This window comes from Mustelus asterias, chromosome 5 (assembly GCF_964213995.1).
Source record: "Mustelus asterias chromosome 5, sMusAst1.hap1.1, whole genome shotgun sequence".
Lineage (NCBI taxonomy): Eukaryota > Metazoa > Chordata > Chondrichthyes > Carcharhiniformes > Triakidae > Mustelus > Mustelus asterias.
The window spans coordinates 31,571,765-31,590,482 of record NC_135805.1 but is presented as its reverse complement, the minus strand read 5'-3'; the positions used below and the strand labels follow the sequence as shown (position 1 = coordinate 31,590,482).

At 48.8% G+C, this 18,718-nt stretch overlaps 1 protein-coding gene across 1 annotated transcript in view; it reads left to right on the top strand.

Annotated features, from left to right (window-relative positions):
• Positions 1-18,718, top strand: part of ccdc162 (coiled-coil domain containing 162) — a 224,150-nt gene that overhangs the window by 98,542 nt on the left and 106,890 nt on the right. Inside the window, exons 26-27 of the mRNA XM_078213536.1 lie at positions 8,449-8,586; positions 13,125-13,258. Of these exons, the coding sequence (XP_078069662.1) occupies positions 8,449-8,586; positions 13,125-13,258 (272 nt within the window). The remainder of the gene's footprint in view (positions 1-8,448; positions 8,587-13,124; positions 13,259-18,718) is intronic.

Genomic DNA, 18,718 nt, shown 5'->3' with positions numbered 1-18,718 from the left:
GTCTGGAGGGGGGAAGCGGAACCTCCATCTGAAGCCCCCTTCTGACTGGGGGCGTTCTCCTCTCATGGAACAGATATCTCCGGATCTCCTATCCCACTTACCTATCCGCCACTTAGCCACTCATACCCACCGGGGCCTTCCAATACCCTCCCCTCCCGAGGACCCCTGCCACCCCTACTTAGTCCCAGGCATGTCACTGCAGTGCCTCTTCCGGCCACTGCAGCACTGTGCCTGGATGGCTTGGAGTGCTCTTAAAGGCAGGACTTCATTCCAAGTGCCGTCTGCTGCCAATCAATTCTTGTTTGAATGTGAAATGGCCGTGGGTCTATCCGAGTTGGCGGGGAGCCCACACCATCTGAAAAATTCAGGACACAGTCATCACAACATTTTAACACTGGTGATGATGGAGTTTGATTCAAGGGTGCGGCTGCCTAGCAACAATAGTTATCCTCGACAATCTCATTTTCGAGAAAGCATTGTGCTGGCTGTTAAAGCCAGAGTGCTTGGTTGAAATAGTATTTAATTAGCCATCAGTTAATATAAATGGCTTACCCGATGGCTCCAAGGGGATTCCTCACGCACCTGCAAACACTCCTGGGTGAAACCTGGAAGAGGCTCCCAACTCGACACCACATTTTGGGGATTTTACTCCTCACATGCACCAGACCCGTCTCCCACTTCCCATTAAAATTCCCCCCATTGTTTCAAGTTCCCAAAGTGCTGTTGAGGAACATCCTAGCTTTGCTCGGTTTTATTCTTACCCCAGCTATCACCATGACTGTCATCCACCAAGGTCGATCAGCCTAGTTATTATGGGCCAGACCTTATGTCCCCCCCCCCCCCCCCCCCCGTCAGGCAGGGTAGCTGTAACATTGGACACAATGGGACCTATTTTACCATTTTGATTCTAAGTGCTGGGCAGACTTGAAACTGGGAGTGTTTCAGATCCACCTTTTAGACCCGTTCTCAGGCGCCCCAATACGCACTTTGCCTGAAAAAAGTCAGCAATTCCGAATCGCGTTTGATGCGCCCGAAATCCTGCAGCTCCGATCGGCGCCTCCAACCGCGCATGCACAGAAAAAAAATGATAGAATGTGGCTCCCCTGCCACATCGCTCCTGGGCCGAATAATGCCCTACCCCTGGCCCCCACAGACATTGCCCCACCCCCACAACATTACTGATCCCCTTATCCCCCCACCCCCTCCACCACCCAGACAGATCGCGGGACCTTCCCCCACTTCCCCTCCACCAATTTCAGGCAGAGTGTTGGCTGACCCCCCTGCTTCCCCTCCACTGATCTCAGGCAGAGTGGCAGCGGACCCCCCCTTCCCACTCACTGATCTCAGGCAGAGTGGCAGCGGACCCCCCTGCTTCCCCTCCACTGATCTCAGGCAGAGTGGCAGCGGACCCCCCCTTCCCCCTCACTCATCTCAGGCAGAGTGGCAGCGGACCCCCCTTCCCCCTCACTGTTCTCAGGCAGAGTGACAGCGGACGCCCCCTTCCCACTCACTGTTCTCAGGCAGAGTGGCAGTGGACCCCCCCTTCCCCCTCACTGATCTCAGGCAGAGTGGCAGCGGACCCCCCCTTCCCCCTCACCGATCTCAAGCAGAGAGTCGTCGGACACTAGGCACCTACCTCCTCACTAACTGGAGGAGCAAATGCAAATGCATTTAAATGGCCGATGCGCCCGTTCCGGGCGCATTCCCGATCGCAGCCATTTTCGGGCCTTGGTAAAGGGGGAACCGGCGCGGAGGCAGGCGCAGATCACGCTACTCGCCTCATGCCTGACTTTACCAAGTTTTCATACCCGAAAATGGGCACAACGCAATGGTAAAATTGGGCCCAATGTCATGGATGGCATTCCTTGGGCCGAGCTACACACCCCTACTCCGGCAGTGGTGAGGCATCAGGAGGCCTGGCTGCCCATGAGTTGACTGAGGCCCCCAAGTAACCAATCATTGGCTACTTAAGGACCTTATTTCACCATCGCTGGGAGTTTATCCCCCCCTCCCCCGCCCCACCGCCCCCGGTCCTCTGTGCTAGGTCTCTCAGCCTGCACCTGAAGAGAGCCCCCTTCCTTACCTCCACATCCGACTCAATTGTTGAGGACTCGATGCAGTCCTGGCAGTGACCATTGCTCCTGGCGCTGCTGCTGGAGCTAGAGGGTTGCCAGATGCTTATAGGGGGGGAAGGCCCAACTCATGCCAATTAACAGCCCAACAGCCATTGAATGGCTGCAGTGGCGAGCTGGCAAAACAGAGGTGGGCTCACCACCGACTTCTACGTGGTTGAGGGGTGGTGTGAAATACAGCCCCATGTTGCTGGATGAATAATCCAGAGGCTTGAACTAATGATCTGGGGCATGAGTTCAAATCCCATCATGGCAACCGATTAATTTAAATGAAGTTGATGAACTAAATCTGGAATAAACAGCAATGGTGGCCATGGAAGTACTGGATTGTCATTAAAACTCAACACAAGGAAAATAAGTCTGCCATCTTTACCAAGTTGTGTGACTCCAGACCCACAGCAACGTGGTTGACTGTTGTGACCTAGCAAGTCATTTAATTGTATTTTAAGAAGGCTCACCACCACCTTTCATGGGCGGCACGGTGCCAGGGACCCGGGTTCAATTCCCGGATGAGTCACTGTCTCTGTGGGGAGTTTGCACGTTCTCCCCGTGTCTGCGTGGGTTTCCTCCGGGTGCTCTGGTTTCCTCCCACAGTCCGAAGATGTGTGGGTTAGATTGGTTAACCATGCTAAATTGCCCCTTAGTGTCAGGGGGATTAACAGGATAAATACGTGCGGTTCGAGGAAAAGGGCCTGGGTGGGATTGTTGTCGGTGCAGGCTCAATGGGCCAAATGGCCTCCTTCTGCACTGTAGGGATTCTATGATGGCAACTGGAGAGGGGTAATCAATGCCAACCTTGCCAGTGACACTCACATCCCATGAATGAACTAAAAATCTGCAATCTCTCAGAAGTCTGTTATCTCTGAATAATCTTGGAACGTTGGGCTGTTGCAAGAGACAAGACATTGCCCTGGAGAATAGTCAGCTTGACATCATACAACTCTGGGTTCAATGACTAAAAAAGATCCCTTCCTATCTTTGTACAGCACAGTTTGGCTTGCGAAAGCCTAAGTGGCCTCTGCTGTGCAATTAGTGTCACCCAGCACCCTTGGGAAACTGTCTATCAGATGGACCTTGGCTGACTGGATCTATCTGCAGCTCAGTGCACCTAATTGGGCCTGTGCTTCAGCAGAGTCTGAATGACATTTTGGACAAATTGGTGCAGAGGGAAATGGTTGTCTCTCTCTCTCTTTCTCTCTCAGGTTCATAGAATAATAGAAACATAGAACAACAGCAACAATTTGTATTTGTATAGCCAAAAGAGAAAACGCTGGCAAATCTCAGCAGGTCTGGCAGCATCTGTAAGGAGAGAAAAAAGCTGACGTTTCGAGTCCAGATGACCCTTTGTCAAAGTAATTTGCTTTTATCCAGTGTATTTATATAGCACCAGGAGCATGAAAAAGTAACACCTGACACCGAACCACCTAAGGAGGTATTAGGAAAGGTGACCAAAAGCCTCATCAACGAGTAAGGTTTTAGGGAGCGTCTTAATGGAAGAAAGCGAGGTAGAAAGGCGGAGGGCTGTAGCGAGAGTATTCCGGAAGTTGGGGCAACTGAAGTCATGGCCACCAGTGATGGATGCTCGAGAGGCCAGAATTAGAGAAATGATGATATCTCGGATGAGATTACAGAGATGCCAAATCCTTCGGGAAACTCACTTGTTACATCCTGAAAATCTGGGGACTACTATGGGGTTTCTACTCCTCAAAGTACTACCAGCCTATTGGATACCTCCACTTCCATTTGCTTTCATTTTTGATCATTTCTGAAGATTCAGGGACTTTACGCATGTATTCACGATGTTACATACCTGAATCCAGGCAGAGTGAAATCGTCTGTGCTGCACACTCGATATATATTTTTTAATATCTCTATTATTCAGTCTATTTATTTGTTTTGAAAGTCTCTTTCTCTCCTTCTACCTGAAGCTCTTTCATGTTAAACCATACTGGGAGGATCTTTATCCAGTACCAACCCCAGTCACCTTGCTGCTGGCTGTTATCTCTGAGTGCCAACTGGTCACCCCCGAATCTTTGTCCTAACATCACCCTTTACCCTCCAGCCTGCTGGTTGCAGCTCTGTGCCCAAAGCTATGGCATTAACATGAAACCCCAGCAGTTAAGATGGACCAAGCCTCTGATGGGAACAACTGGATGGGATTGCTGCCCATTCCTGCCAGGAGTAAGACTGACCACCCACTCACTTTACCAAGCCCCCATCTCCCCCTCCTTCAGGATAGTGCCCTAAGAGGGAGTTAATGACCATGGACTTCCATTGGATTAGTTCATGTTTATACATGGCAAAGTTACGCAGTGACTTGTCATTGCCTTCAACAGTATGGCTGATCGGGAAACTCTCCCGCTCTTTACCATCTGTCGTCAGACTTATTGGAAGGATAATTAACCTGTTTGGCCCCTGTTTGGAGCAACATGGTGGCACAGTGGTTAGCACAACTGCCTCACAGTGCCAGTGACCCATTCTGACCTCGGGTCACTGTCTGTGTGGAGTTTGCACGTTCTCCCCGTGTCTGCGTGGGTTTCCTCCGGGTGCTTCGGTTTTCTTCCACAGTTCAAAGATGTGCAGGTTAGGTTGATTGGCTATGCTAAATTGACCCTAATGTCAGGGTTTTAGCAAGGTAAATATATGGAGTTACGGGGATAGGGCCTGGGTGGGATTGTTGTCGGTGCAGGCTTGATGGGCCGAATGGCCTCTTTCTGCACTGTAGGGATTCTATGATTCTATGAAGTAATAAAGTAAAAGTCACCATAATCCCAGATGACCATAGGTTGCTCTCCCCATTGAAAGTAGTGATGTAACTTGAGGATCACCACACCCCAGGTGAGGGACAAGGTTGAGAAGGCAGGACCTTCACGAATAACCTCAGCCAGTATGGGAATTGAACCTGTAGTGTTAGCATTGCTCTGCATCACTAACCAGCCGTCCAGCCACCAGAGCTAAACTGAGCCCCATTCACGTCTCTCCGATGTCCATTGAGTCCTGAAGTAGGGTTTGGAACCTCTGGCCCAGAGGTGGGGATGTAAGCCGCTGTACTGCAAGAACCAGCTTCAATAACAGCAAAAATGAAAACTAAAATTTGGGCTGTGGTGATTTTAAAAGTCATTTGCCTTCTGGTGGATTCCCCCCAACTCCCATTCCAGTTACAGGGGGGTTCTATCCAAGGAATCACTCCTGAATCAGTGACCTGCCCTGAAGAAGTATTGCTCTTCTCTCCGACAGGATTTCCATAATGCCTACCCTGAATCAATGGGCCTGTTCGCTGGTGCCAGGAACTGGGGGGGTCCCTGTGCCCTGTGTTCTCTCTGCATTAAACACTGGCAATGCTTCTCTTCAGTCCGTGTGGCATTTACGGCACTCCTGTTATTTTTCTCCCGCTCTCGAAGATGAGTCAATAACTGGAGTATTTAAGTGGAATTTGGCAGAGGAATAATAATGGTGAAATTTTGGATGCAGCAAGCCAGCCAATGACATGGTTTAAATGAACAAAAGTGGGAGTCTGCCGGAGATTGTAACTCTGATGTGGAGTTGATGCTGAAATTGTATTTTTGTCTGTTGTAGCAATTGCCATTGCTACTTGATTTCCGGCCTGTAGTTAGTATTTGGATAAAATCCAGTGGAGAAATGACCCCTGACCTCAGCTGTGCTGATGGGGGTGATACAACTGCTCTTTATGTCACTAAAATAAAGGAACTAAGAAGCCAGGCTTCCCTTTCCCAGGCTAAGATTCCCCCCTCCCCATGGAATGTTTTCCCATGATGTGGAGATGCCGGCGTTGGACTGGGGTAAACACAGTCAGAAGTCTCACAACACCAGGTTAAAGTCCAACAGGTTTATTTGGTTGCAAATACCATAAGCTTTCGGAGCGCTGCTCCTTCGTCAGTGTGACATTTCCACTCCACCTGACGAAGGAGCAGCGCCCCGAAAGCTTATGGTATTTGCTACCAAATAAACCTGTTGGACTTTAACCTGGTGTTGTTAAAACTCTTACTGTTTCTTGTGTACAGGGCATAACCGGGCAATTTTCCATATTGTTGGGTAGATGCCAGTGTTGTACTGGAACAGCTTGGCCAGGGCCCTGGCGAGTTCTGGAGCACAGATCTTCATTACTATCACCAGAATATTGTCAGGGCCCACAGACCACAATCTGTAAATTCATGGCCCGACGTATCTCCCACTCTACCATTACCACCAAACCAGGGGTCAACCCTGGTTCAATGAAGAGTTCAGGAGGGCAACACCAGGCATATCTAACAATGAGATGTCAACTTGGTGAAGTTACAACACAATGTGTGCCAAACAGCATAAGCAGCAAGTAAGACAGAGCTAAGTGATCTAAGCCCTGCAGTCCTGCCAATCGTGAATGGTGGTGGACAATTAAACAACTCACTGGAGGAGGAGGCTCCACCATATCCCCATCCTCAGTGATGAAGGAGGCCAGAACATCAGTGCAGAAGATAAGGCTGAAGCATTCCCAACAATCTTCAGTCAGAAGGCCATTCAGCCCCTCAAGCCTGCTCTGCCATCCAATAGGATCATGGCTGATCCGACATTCCTCACGTTTATTTTCCTACCTTTTCCTCATAACCCTTGATTCCCTTACTGCTCAAGAATGTACCTCAGCCTTAAGTATACACAAGGACTCTGCCCCCACAGCTCTCTGTGCAGTGAGTCCCAAACACTCACAACCCTCTGAGAGAAGAAATTCTTCCTCATCTCAGTCTTAAATTGGCACCCCTTTATTCTGAGACTGTCGCACCTGGTTCTAGACTCTCCCATGAGGGGAAACATCCTCTCAGCATTTAACCTGTCAAGCCCCTTAAGAGTCTTATAGGTTTCAATGAGATCATCTCTCATTCTTCTAAATACCAATGAGTAAAGTCCCAACCTGTTTAACCTTTAAGACATAACCGGGGATCATCCTAATGAACCTTTTCTGAACTGCCTCCAATGTGTCAGGAAGGACAAGGGCAGCAGATACCTGGGAACCCCACCACTTGGAGGTTCCCCTCCAAGTCATTCACTATCCTGTCTTGGAAATATATCGCTGTTCCTTCATTGTCGCTGGGTCAAAACCCTGGAACTCCCTTCCTAACAGCACTGTGGGAGTACCTACACCTCAGGGACTGCAATGGTTCAAGAAGGGAGTTCACCACCACCTTCTGGAGGGCAACCAGGGTTGGGCAATAATTGCTGGTCTGGCAGTGTTCAGGGACAAAGTGCTTCCAGAATACCTGGTGCTCTGATTCCAGAGGCCTCCAGTCATGTCTGTTTAAGGGTCAGGCTGGTATTGTCAAGGAAAGATTTTTCTTTGGCCTTTCGAATGAATGAAAAGTGACTTCCTCTCCATTTTACAAAATGCCCATTGGTCCTTTACACCGTGGTGGAGGCTGTGTCCAGTATTCTATTCACTGTGTTTTCCCCCGTCTCCCTCTCCCACTTATTTCTAGGCAAATAAAGGGAATCAAACCATATCCACAAACATTTAATCCCTCCACCACAGACGCTCAGTAGCAGCAGTGTGTACTATCTACAAGATGCACTGCAGCAATTCACCAAAGATCCTTAGACAGCACCTTCCAAACCCACGACCACTTCCATCTAGAAGGACAAGGGCAGCAGATACATGGGAACACCACTTTCCCCTCCAAGCCACTCACTGTCCTGACTTGGAAATATATCGCCGTTCCTTCGCAGTCGCTGGGTCAAAATCCTGGCATTCCCTCCCTAATGGCATTGTGGGTCAACCCACAGAACATGGACCTCAGCGATTCAAGGAGGCAGCTCACCACCACCTTCTCAAGGGCAACTAGGGATGGGCAATAAATGCTGGCCAGCGACGCCCATGTCCCACGAATGAATAAAAGAAAACACAAATCCCTGATTGCTGCTAAAGAACTTTGCCAGCTTCCTCTTGAGCCACAGATACTTGTTTCTCTCCGATAGAGTCAGAATGCCTCTTTCCCCACCCATGTGCAACCTGTTGACAACAGGATCAGTTCGGTCACGATGTGCTGCATAGTTTGATAATCTGCAGGCACTCACTCCCATGAGGAATGGTTATCTCAGCGAGGTACTGGGTCAGGATGTGACCGTGTGAGTGTGCAGTGGTGAGGGAGTCAGTTTCAGAGAGGAAGGGAATGGACAGAGATGGAGTTCACTGATTTCTAGCTCAGTTGACTAACCCAATCGCTGCTCTCCGTTTTGCAACTTGCAAAGTGAGTTTCTCTTTTGATGTGAGTAAACTGTATTTAGTTGTGGATTTGTGGGTGCTGTAACCTTCCTTTCCCACCCCCTGCAGCTGATGGCAAAGCACAGAGTGGATAACTTGCAGGTGGCCTTGGCTTGTCAAACAGTGCAGAGAAATTCTCTGATTGCAGCAGTTCAGCAGGCTCTGTTCTGTCCCAAGGAGAAAGCTACTCATTCCATGGATGCAAAGGTATGAGAATCTCTTTCTATCTTTCCCTTAGTTGCTGGAACCATGTTGCTGGTGTTCTGTTCTCTCACTCTAGCCATTTTTCAGGAAGATTTGTTTTTACCTCCACGATCCGCTCAGGACTCTTGCCTCCGCGTGGCTTCAGTTTGCCAAGAGTTCATCATGCACACATGAACTCACGCAAAAGTGTCTGAACCACACGGAGTTCATGTCCACTGAGATTCCCCCATGAATATCTGGAATTAAGAATCTACTGATGACCATGAAACCATTGTCGATTGTCGAAAAAACCCATCTGGTTCACTAATGCCCTTTGGAGAAGGAAATCTGCCGTCCTTTCCTGATCTGGCCTACATGTGGCTTCAGAGCAATGTGGTTGATTCTCAACTGCCCCCCGAGGGCGACTAGGGATGGGCAATAAATGCTGGCCAGCCAGCGACGCCCATGTCCCACGGATGAATTAAAGAAGTGTTTTGTGCCTCCTGTATCTGTGGCTTCCCAAAGGCAAATCCCCTTTACCTGGGTGAGCTGAGCCTGACTTGATTCCTGGTGGATCTCAATGATGGACTGTTTCACAGAGAAGCAGCCCATGTATTTACATCGCATTGTACCTCCCTTCCTCAGCATTCCCTGTTTCACTCATGCCATGGGGCGGGAGGAGGAGGCGAAAATGATTTGAGCAGAGTTCTGTTCCCGTCCCTGATGGTGGGAAATCCAAATGGTCTTCCTGGACCATCCACATTAATCCCCGAGTGTTTATTAATGGGTCGGGAGCTGACAGCTCGTCTCCTCATACTCAGGAATCTACCAGAGGTTGTGAGGGCTCTAAATCTGAAACTAAAGGAGTCGTGTAGCGAGTCACTCTGGGTGGAGCTTAGAAACAGGAAAGGCGCAGTCACTATGTTGGGGGTGTACTACAGGCCCCCCAACAGCCCAAGGGAAGTGGAAGAATGGATATGTCAGGAGATACTGGATAGGTGCAGGAAATATAGGGTTGTTGTAGTGGGAGACTTCAATTTCCCTGGTATAGACTGGAAATTGCTGAGGGCAGGGACTCTGGATGGTGAGGCATTTGTAAAATGTGTACAGGAGGGTTCGTTGGAACAATATGTGGACAGCCCAACTAGAGAGGGGGCTATACTGGACCTGGTACTGGGGAATGAGCCCGGTCAGGTCTTCAAAGTTTTGGTTGGGGAACATGTGGCAAATAGTGACCACAATTCTGTTAGCTTTAGGATAGTGATGGAAAAGGATGAGTGGTGTCCCAAGGGTAAGGTGTTGGATTGGGGAAGGCTAACTTTAGTGGGATTAGGCAGAAATTGGCAGCTCTTGATTGGGAGAGGCTGTTTGAGGGTAAATCCACATCTGGTATGTGGCAGTCTTTTAAGGAACGGTTGTTAGGGCTACAGGACAAGCATGTGCCTGTAAAAAAGAAGGATAGGAAGGGTAGGATTAGAGAACCGTGGATAACCAGGGAAATTGAGGGACTGGTCAAAAGGAAAAGAGAGGCGTATGTTAGGTCCAAGCAGCTAAAAACGGAGGGAGCTCTGGAGGAGTATAATGAAAGTAGGAAAATACTCAAACGGGGAATTAGAAGAGCAAAAAGGGGTCACGAAATGTTCTTGGCAGACAGGATTAAGGAGAATCCCAAGGCATTTTATTCATACGTTAGGAACAAAAGGGTTGTCAGGGAAAAAATCGGACCTCTCAGGGACAAAAGTAGGGACTTATGCTTGGAGCCCAAAGAGGTAGGGGAGATCCTAAATGAATACTTTGCGTCGGTATTCACTAAGGAGAGGGATGTGTTGACTGGGAGTGTCTCGGAGGGGAGTGTTGAACCGTTGGAGAAAATCTCCATTACAAAGGAGGAAGTGTTAGGTTTGTTAGAGAATATAAAGACTGACAAATCCCCAGGGCCTGATGGAATCTATCCAAGGCTGCTCAGGGAGACGAGAGGTGAAATTGTTGGGCCTCTGACGCAAATCTTTGTCTCGTCACTGGACACAGGTGAGGTCCCAGAGGATTGGAGGATAGCCAATGTGGTCCCGTTATTTAAGAAGGGTAGGAAGGATAACCCGGGTAATTATAGGCCGGTGAGCTTGACGTCCGTGGTGGGGAAGTTGTTGGAGAAGATTCTTAAAGATAGGATGTATGCGCATTTAGAAAGGAATAAACTCATTAACGATAGTCAACATGGTTTTGTGAGAGGGAGGTCATGCCTCACGAACCTGGTGGTGTTTTTTGAAGAAGTGACCAAAATGGTTGACGAAGGAAGGGCCGTGGATGTTGTCTATATGGACTTTAGTAAAGCATTTGACAAAGTCCCTCATGGTAGGCTAGTGAAAAAGGTTGGATCCCATGGGATAAAGGGGGAGGTGGCTAGATGGGTGGAGAACTGGCTTGGTCATAGAAGACAGAGGGTGGTAGTGGAAGGGTCTTTTTCCGGCTGGAGGCCTGTGACTAGTGGTGTACCACAGGGCTCTGTATTGGGACCTCTGCTGTTTGTGATTTATATAAATGATCTGGAAGAAGGAGTAACTGGGGTGATCAGTAAGTTTGCGGACGACACAAAACTGGCAGGACTTGCAGATAGTGAGGAACATTGTCAGAGGCTACAGAAGGATATAGATAGGCTGGAAATTTGGGCAAGGAAATGGCAGATGGAGTTCAATCCTGATAAATGCGAAGTGATGCATTTTGGTGGGAATAATGTAGGGAGGAGCTGCACGATAAATGGAAGAACCATAAAGGGTGTAGAGACGCAGAGGGACCTGGGTGTGCAAGTCCACAGATCTTTGAAGGTGACGTCACAGGTGGAGAAGGTGGTGAAGAAGGCATATGGCATGCTTGCCTTTATAGGACGGGGCATAGAGTATAAAAGTTGGGGTCTGATGTTGCAGATGTATAGAACGTTGGTTCGGCCGCATTTGGAATACTGCGTCCAGTTCTGGTCGCCACACTACCAGAAGGACGTGGAGGCTTTGGAGAGAGTACAGAGGAGGTTTACCAGGATGTTGCCTGGTATGGAGGGGCTTGGTTATGAGGAGAGATTGGGGAAACTGGGGTTGTTCTCCTTGGAAAGACGGAGGATGAGGGGAGACTTAATAGAGGTGTATAAAATTATGAAAGGCATAGATAGGGTGAACGGTGGGAAGCTTTTCCCCGGGTCGGTGGTGACGTTCACGAGGGGTCATAGGTTCAAGGTGAAGGGGGGGAGGTTTAACACAGATATCAGAAGGACATATTTCACACAGAGGGTCGTGGGGGCCTGGAATGTGTTGCCGGGCAAGGTGGTGGAGGCGGACACACTGGGAACGTTTAAGACTTATCTAGACAGCTATATGAACGGAGTGGGAATGGAGGGATACAAAAGAGTGGTCTAGTTTGGACCAGGGAGCGGCGCGGGCTAATTGTTCCTTGTTTCTCGTTTCAAGGCTTCATTCTATGATCATCTTGCTGGTGCCAGTACAGAGTGAGACTGCGGATAGTTGGGAACCTGTCTCGGGGGCAGGGAATTCATATGGTGTTCGTGGAAGTGGAAATGACTAGGGTTGGGAAGCATTTTCCGATCGGGGCCATTGTGATCTCCTGGACTCGTTTCGATCGCCTCAGGGGGTCGGAGAGGAATTTCCCAGATTTTTGTTTTTCCCCATATTGGCCCTGGGGTTTTTCACTCTGGGTTTTCGCCTCTCCCTGGAGATCACATGGTCTGGAATGGGGGGGTGGGGGTGAGTTAATAGGTTGTAATGAACAAAGCATCATAGCTGTGAGGGACAGCTCGGTGGATAGGATATTGGTATGTAGATAGGCTGGAAAATTGGGCGGGGATCCTGGATTCAGGATTCAATCCTGGACCGGGGAGCGGCGCGGGCTTGGAGGGCCGAAGGGCCTGTTCCTGTGCTGTATTGTTCTTTGTTCTTTGTTCTTTGTTCTAAAGCAGAAAAGGCTGGAAACACTTAGCAGGTCAGGCAGTCTCTCTGGAGAGAGAAAGAGAGTTAATGTCTCCAGGTCAATGAGCCACACGCACGGCACGGTGGCACAGTAGTTAGCACTGCTGCCTCACAGCGTCAGGGACCCAGGTTCGATTCCCGGCTTGGGTCACCGTCTGTGTGGAGTTTGCACATTCTCTGCATGGGTTTCTTCCAGGTGCTCCGGTTTCCTCCCACACTCCAAAGATGTGCGGGTTAGGTGGATTGGCCATGCTAAATTGCCCCTTAATGTCAGGGGGACTAGCTAGGGTAAAATGCATGGGGTTGTGGGGATAGGGCCTGAGTGGGATTGTGGTCGGTGCAGACTCGATGGGCTGAATGGCCTCCTTCTGCACTGTAGATTCTATGGATTCGATGACCTCTGATCCGTATTGCTGACGATGGCTCAGTGACCTGGGAAGTTAACTCCGTTTCACTCGCCACTAATGCTACCCGACCCGTTCAGTATTTGCAGCATTTTCTATTTATAATGCAGGGATGTATATATTTAAATTATTCTGAGGCTACCGTGTGTTTGTCATTGATGCTGAGTCTTGTTGAATTATTCTTAAGGATGGAATGTCAAGTTTAGTCGGCACAGCTCAGTGTGGTTCTGCCAGAGAATCGGAAAGCCAACAGCGCACCACGTCGTCAGAACTTTCCTGCTCCCTCGGAAGTCGGAAGCAACTGCTTTCCACCAGAAAAAGGTATGACCAGGCCACATTTCAGTCCGTATTTGTGCTCTGTTTCCTGGAGGTTAAGGTGCAGTGACCGCAGTAAAGAATGACGGATATAAAATAACTGATGGGAGAAACTCCCAGTGAAGGGGTGCAGAGGTTGGAGCAGGTGAAATGTTACCCATTCAGATTATCACTGTAGACCTTCCTCCTTTGGGAAGAAGTTGGCATGTCCAGCCTACCCTGTCTGAACTTTCTGTGCTCAGGGGAAAGGAGCGATCTAAATGGGCTGCAGCGGTTCAAGGAAGCAGCTCACCACCACCTTCTCAAAGGTAATATTTTATATATTCATTCATGGGAAATGGGTGTTGCTGGCTGGCCAGCATTTATTGCTCATCCTTAGTTGCTCGAGAGGAGCTGAGAGACAACCACATTGCTGTGGATCCGGAGTGACATGTAGGCCAGACCAGGTAAGGACAACAGATTTCCTTCCCTAAAGGACATTAGTGAACCAGATGGGTTTTTCCGACATCGACAATGGTTTCATGGTCATCAGTAGATTCTTAATTCCGGATTTTTTTATAGAATTCAAATTCCACCATTTGCCATGGTGGGATTCGAACCCGGGTCCCCAGAGCATTAACTAAGTTTCTGGATTAATAGTCTAGCAATAATACCACTAGGCCATTGCCTCCCCAAATTAGGGATGGGCAATGAATGCTGGCCTAACCCGTGACACCTGCATCCTATGAGTGAATTAAAAAAATGAATGGTGGAGCAGGTTTGATGGGCCATATAGTCTACTTCTGCTCTTAAATCTTGAATTCTTGTGTTCTTAGGCTGAACAGGCTGCAGTGCAAGAGTTCACTGTGTGGGGGTGACACACTGATCTGGAATAACAAGGAGGCCCATGACACCTTGATCTATGGATTTTCCTCTGAGGCTGGCGGATCCTGGAGTGATCTCTTCCCATGAGAACAGCTCTCATCGTTTTCATCCACTATCAATGTTCCAGGGGCACAGACCCCTCCAAGTTGTGTGCCTCCATCATCCACACAGTGGAGGCTGGCCACTCAGTTTTCTCACACAGGCAGCACCTTCTGCTGCTGTTGTTATGTCTCAGTGATAGCAAAATAACATGTGCAAGGCTCCAAAAACTACCTGGTTTGTTCCAGAAGACTATACCCAATACCAGCTGCATCCAACCATGGAATCATAGAAGCCCTACAGTGCTAAACTGAATATCTTTGGAGTGTGGGAGGAAGCCAGAGCAGCCGGAGGAAACCCATACAGACACGGGGAGAACGTGCAGACTCCACACAGACAGTGACCCAAGCTGGGAATTGAACCCGGGTCCCTGGCGCTGTGAGGCAGCAGTGCTAACCACTGTGCCACCGTGCTGCCCCAACCGAAAGTAATTTTATGCCGTTTCTATGGGGTCTCCCCCTGTGGCTCAAGCAGTTATGGAGCCAGTTGCTCGAGAGTGTGTCCCTGTGGCTCTGCTGCTCATCTTACAGTTAGTGATGCCCTTGAGAATATCACCATAGTCAGTGCCAGCTCTAGCGACAGCCTCGGTCATGGGAGACATCGAACGTGTGTTCATCAGAGGGCCAAGGGTGTTAGAAATATGGCCCCTTCTGAAGTGGCACCACCTACATCATCCCTAACTCCCTCATTCCTTTCATGCACCACCAGCATTTCTCCACTGACTGTCTGTGGGAGAGCACCTGGCTGCCAGTCAATGCATCAATAGACCATCACTGCAGAGTATTCCATGTGGGCAGTTCCTACCAATCCACTGCCCTTGCATCCATTTGGTGACTGCCACATACGACTCTCCATGATGTTGGCTGATTTTCCAATGGAGGAGCTCATGCACTCATGTGCCTGAGACATTGTGGTGTGCTTGACAATAATGGGCCCCTCCATTCTCTGCCCAAGGGTTCTCATTGCCTCAGGACAGACAGATGGCCACATCTTCCCTTTGCAGACAACAATCACTTGCTTTGTACACAGCCCCACTGTCTTCCATCCCTCAATGGGACTGTTTATAACACCCGCTGCCTCCATCACCTGCTCCTGCTCATAATGATGGATAGGCATCTTGTACTACCTGTTCTAGCTGCACCTGAGCCCCCACCGAGATGTTTGTATCTGTACTAGTGCAGGGTACACTTGACGCCTGTGATGGTGGATCAGAGTGAATCTCTTCCTCTGAGCTCAGTTTGGCCTCCAACATCGCCTCGTCCTCTGACCTCTGACCTCGGCCCTCCAGTAGAAAGAACAGACCGGTTAGTCTACTTCCCATTTCTCAGTAGCTGCTTCATCAGACTGACCGTCAACCATGAACCATTGGAAACAACCACACAAATGAGGATGTCGTTCTAAGCTGCTTGCGTGAACAGGACAAGAAACTTCCACCTTCCCTCTCTCTGCCGGACCCCCATCTTGTCCTCATTGTAAAGTAAAGTTATAAAATAAAGTTTATTTATTAGTCACAAGTAAGGCTTACATTAACACTGCAATGAAGTTACTGTGAAGTTCCCCTAGTCACCACAGTCTGGCACCTGTTCAGGTCAATACACCTAACCAGCTCGTCTTTCAGAATGTGGGAGGAAACCGGAGCACCCGGAGGAAACCCACGCAGACACTGGGGGAACGTGCAAACTCCACACAGACAGTGACCCAAGCTGGGAATCAAACCCGGGCCCCTGGCGCTTTGAAGCAGAAGTGCTAAACTCTGTGCCATCGTGCCGCCCCATTGAGTGCCTGCCCTGAAGCCACCCTGCCAGTGTCAAGGACCTCCTCCTCTGCCAACATCAGTATTCCATTCCTGGAATAACTCCTAGTGAAACGCACTATGAAGTCATTTATTATTTCAACTTTTACAATGGCTGCTTTAAAGCGGAACTGTGGTGCAGATGCCTGATTACCTATTTAAATATGCGCTTATTGTTACAGTTAATGCTACCTGAGAAGAAACTGGATGAAATATCTAACAGGCAAAGAGTAGGAATGTCAAAGAGTAGGAATAAACGGATTCTTCTCCGGATTGCAGCTATAACTGGCGGAATACCGCAAGCATCAATGCTAGATCCTCAGCTGTTCACAATCCATAGAAATTATTTGGATGTGGGGACCAATTGCCAGATTGGTGAATGGACAAGAACATGTCAGGTGGAATATAATGCGAATAAGTGTGAAGTTATTCACTTTGATAGAAAAAACAGAAAGGCAGAATATTTCTTAAAAGATGAAAGGGTGGGCATTGCGTTTGCAAAAGGGATCTGGATGTCCTTGTTCATGAGTCACTAAAAGTTAGCATGCAGGTGCAGCAAGTAATTAGGAAGGCAAATGGTATATTGGTCTTCATCGCAACGGGGTTTGAGTGCAGGAGTAAAGATGTCTTCCTGCAGTTGTATAGCGCCTTGTTGAGATCTTACCATGGAATATTGTGTACAGTTTTGGTCCCCTTATCCAAGGAGGGATATACTTACCATAGAGGGAGTGCAATGGAAGTTCACCAGATTAATCCCTGGGATGGCAGAATTTTCTTATGAGGAGAGCTGGGGAAGACTAGGTCTGTGTTCCCTAGAGTTTCAAAAAATGATAGACAACCTCATTGAAACTTACCAAATTCTGGAACAGGGTTGATGTGGATAAACTGTTTCCCCTGACTAGTGAATCTAAATGTGGAGATGCCGGCGTTGGACTGGGGTAAACACAGTAAGAAGTTTAACAACACCAGGTTAAAGTCCAACAGGTTTATTTGGTAGCAAAAGCCACACAAGCTTTCGGAGCTCTAAGCCCCTTCTTCAGGTGAGTGGGAATTCTGTTCACAAACAGAGCTTATAAAGACACAGACTCAATTTACATGAATAATGGTTGGAATGCGAATACTTACAACTAATCAAGTCTTTAAGAAACAAAACAATGGGAGTGGAGAGAGCATCAAGACAGGCTAAAAAGATGTGTATTGTCTCCAGACAAGACAGCCAGTGAAACTCTGCAGGTCCACGCAACTGTGGGAGTTACAGATAGTGTGACATGAACCCAATATCTCGGTTGAGGCCGTCCTCGTGTGTGCAGAATTTGGCTATCAGTTTCTGCTCAGCGACTCTGCGCTGTCGTGTGTCGCGAAGGCCGCCTTGGAGAACGCTTACCCGAATATCAGAGGCCGAATGCCCGTGACCGCTGAAGTGCTCCCCAACAGGAAGAGAACAGTCTTGCCTGGTGATTGTCGAGCGGTGTTCATTCATCCGTTGTCGCAGCGTCTGCATATTTTCCCCAATGTACCATGCCTCGGGACATCCTTTCTTGCAGCGTATCAGGTAGACAACGTTGGCCGAGTTGCAAGAGTATGTACCGTGTACCTGGTGGATGGTGTTCTCACGTGAGATGATGGCATCTGTGTCGATGATCCGGCACGTCTTGCAGAGGTTGCTGTGGCAGGGTTGTGTGGTGTCATGGTCACTGTTCTCCTGAAGGCTGGGTAGTTTGCTGCGGACAATGGTCTGTTTGAGGTTGTGCGGTTGTTTGAAGGCAAGAAGTGGGGGTGTGGGGATGGCCTTGGCGAGATGTTCGTCTTCATCAATGACATGTTGAAGGCTCCGGAGGAGATGCTGTAGCTTCTCTGCTCCGGGGAAGTACTGGACAACGAAGGGTACTCTGTCCACCGTGTCCCGTGTTTGTCTTCTGAGGAGGTCGGTGCGGTTTTTCGCTGTGGCGCGTTGGAACTGTTGATCAATGAGTCTAGCGCCATATCCTGTTCTTATGAGGGCATCTTTCAGCGTCTGGAGGTGTCTGTTGCGATCCTCCTCATCCGAGCAGATCCTATGTATACGGAGGGCTTGTCCGTAGGGGATGGCTTCTTTAACGTGTTTAGGGTGGAAGCTGGAGAAGTGGAGCATCGTGAGGTTATCCGTGGGCTTGGGAGACAATACACATCTTTTTAGCCTGTCTTGATGCTCTCTCCACTCCCATTGTTTTGTTTCTTAAAGACTTGATTAGTTGTAAGTATTCGCATTCCAACCATTATTCATGTAACTTGAGTCTGTGTCTTTATAAGCTCTGTTTGTGAACAGAATTCCCACTCACCTGAAGAAGGGGCTTAGAGCTCCGAAAGCTTGTGTGGCTTTTGCTACCAAATAAACCTGTTGGACTTTAACCTGGTGTTGTTAAACTTCTTACTGTGAATCTAAAACCAGGGCACATAATCTCAGGATAGGGGGTGGGCCGTTTAAGCATGAAATGAGGAGGAATTTCTTCACTCAGAGGACGGTGAAACTTTGGAATTCTCTACCCCAGTGGGCTGTGGAAGCTCAATCACTGAGTATGTTCAAAACGGAAATCGATAGACATCTGGAGACATCAAGGGATACGGAGATAGTGCAGAAAAGTGGTGTTGAGGTAGAAGATCAGCTATGATCGGCACAGTAGCACAGTGGTTAGCACTGCTGTCTCACAGCGCCAGGGATCTGGGCTCGATTC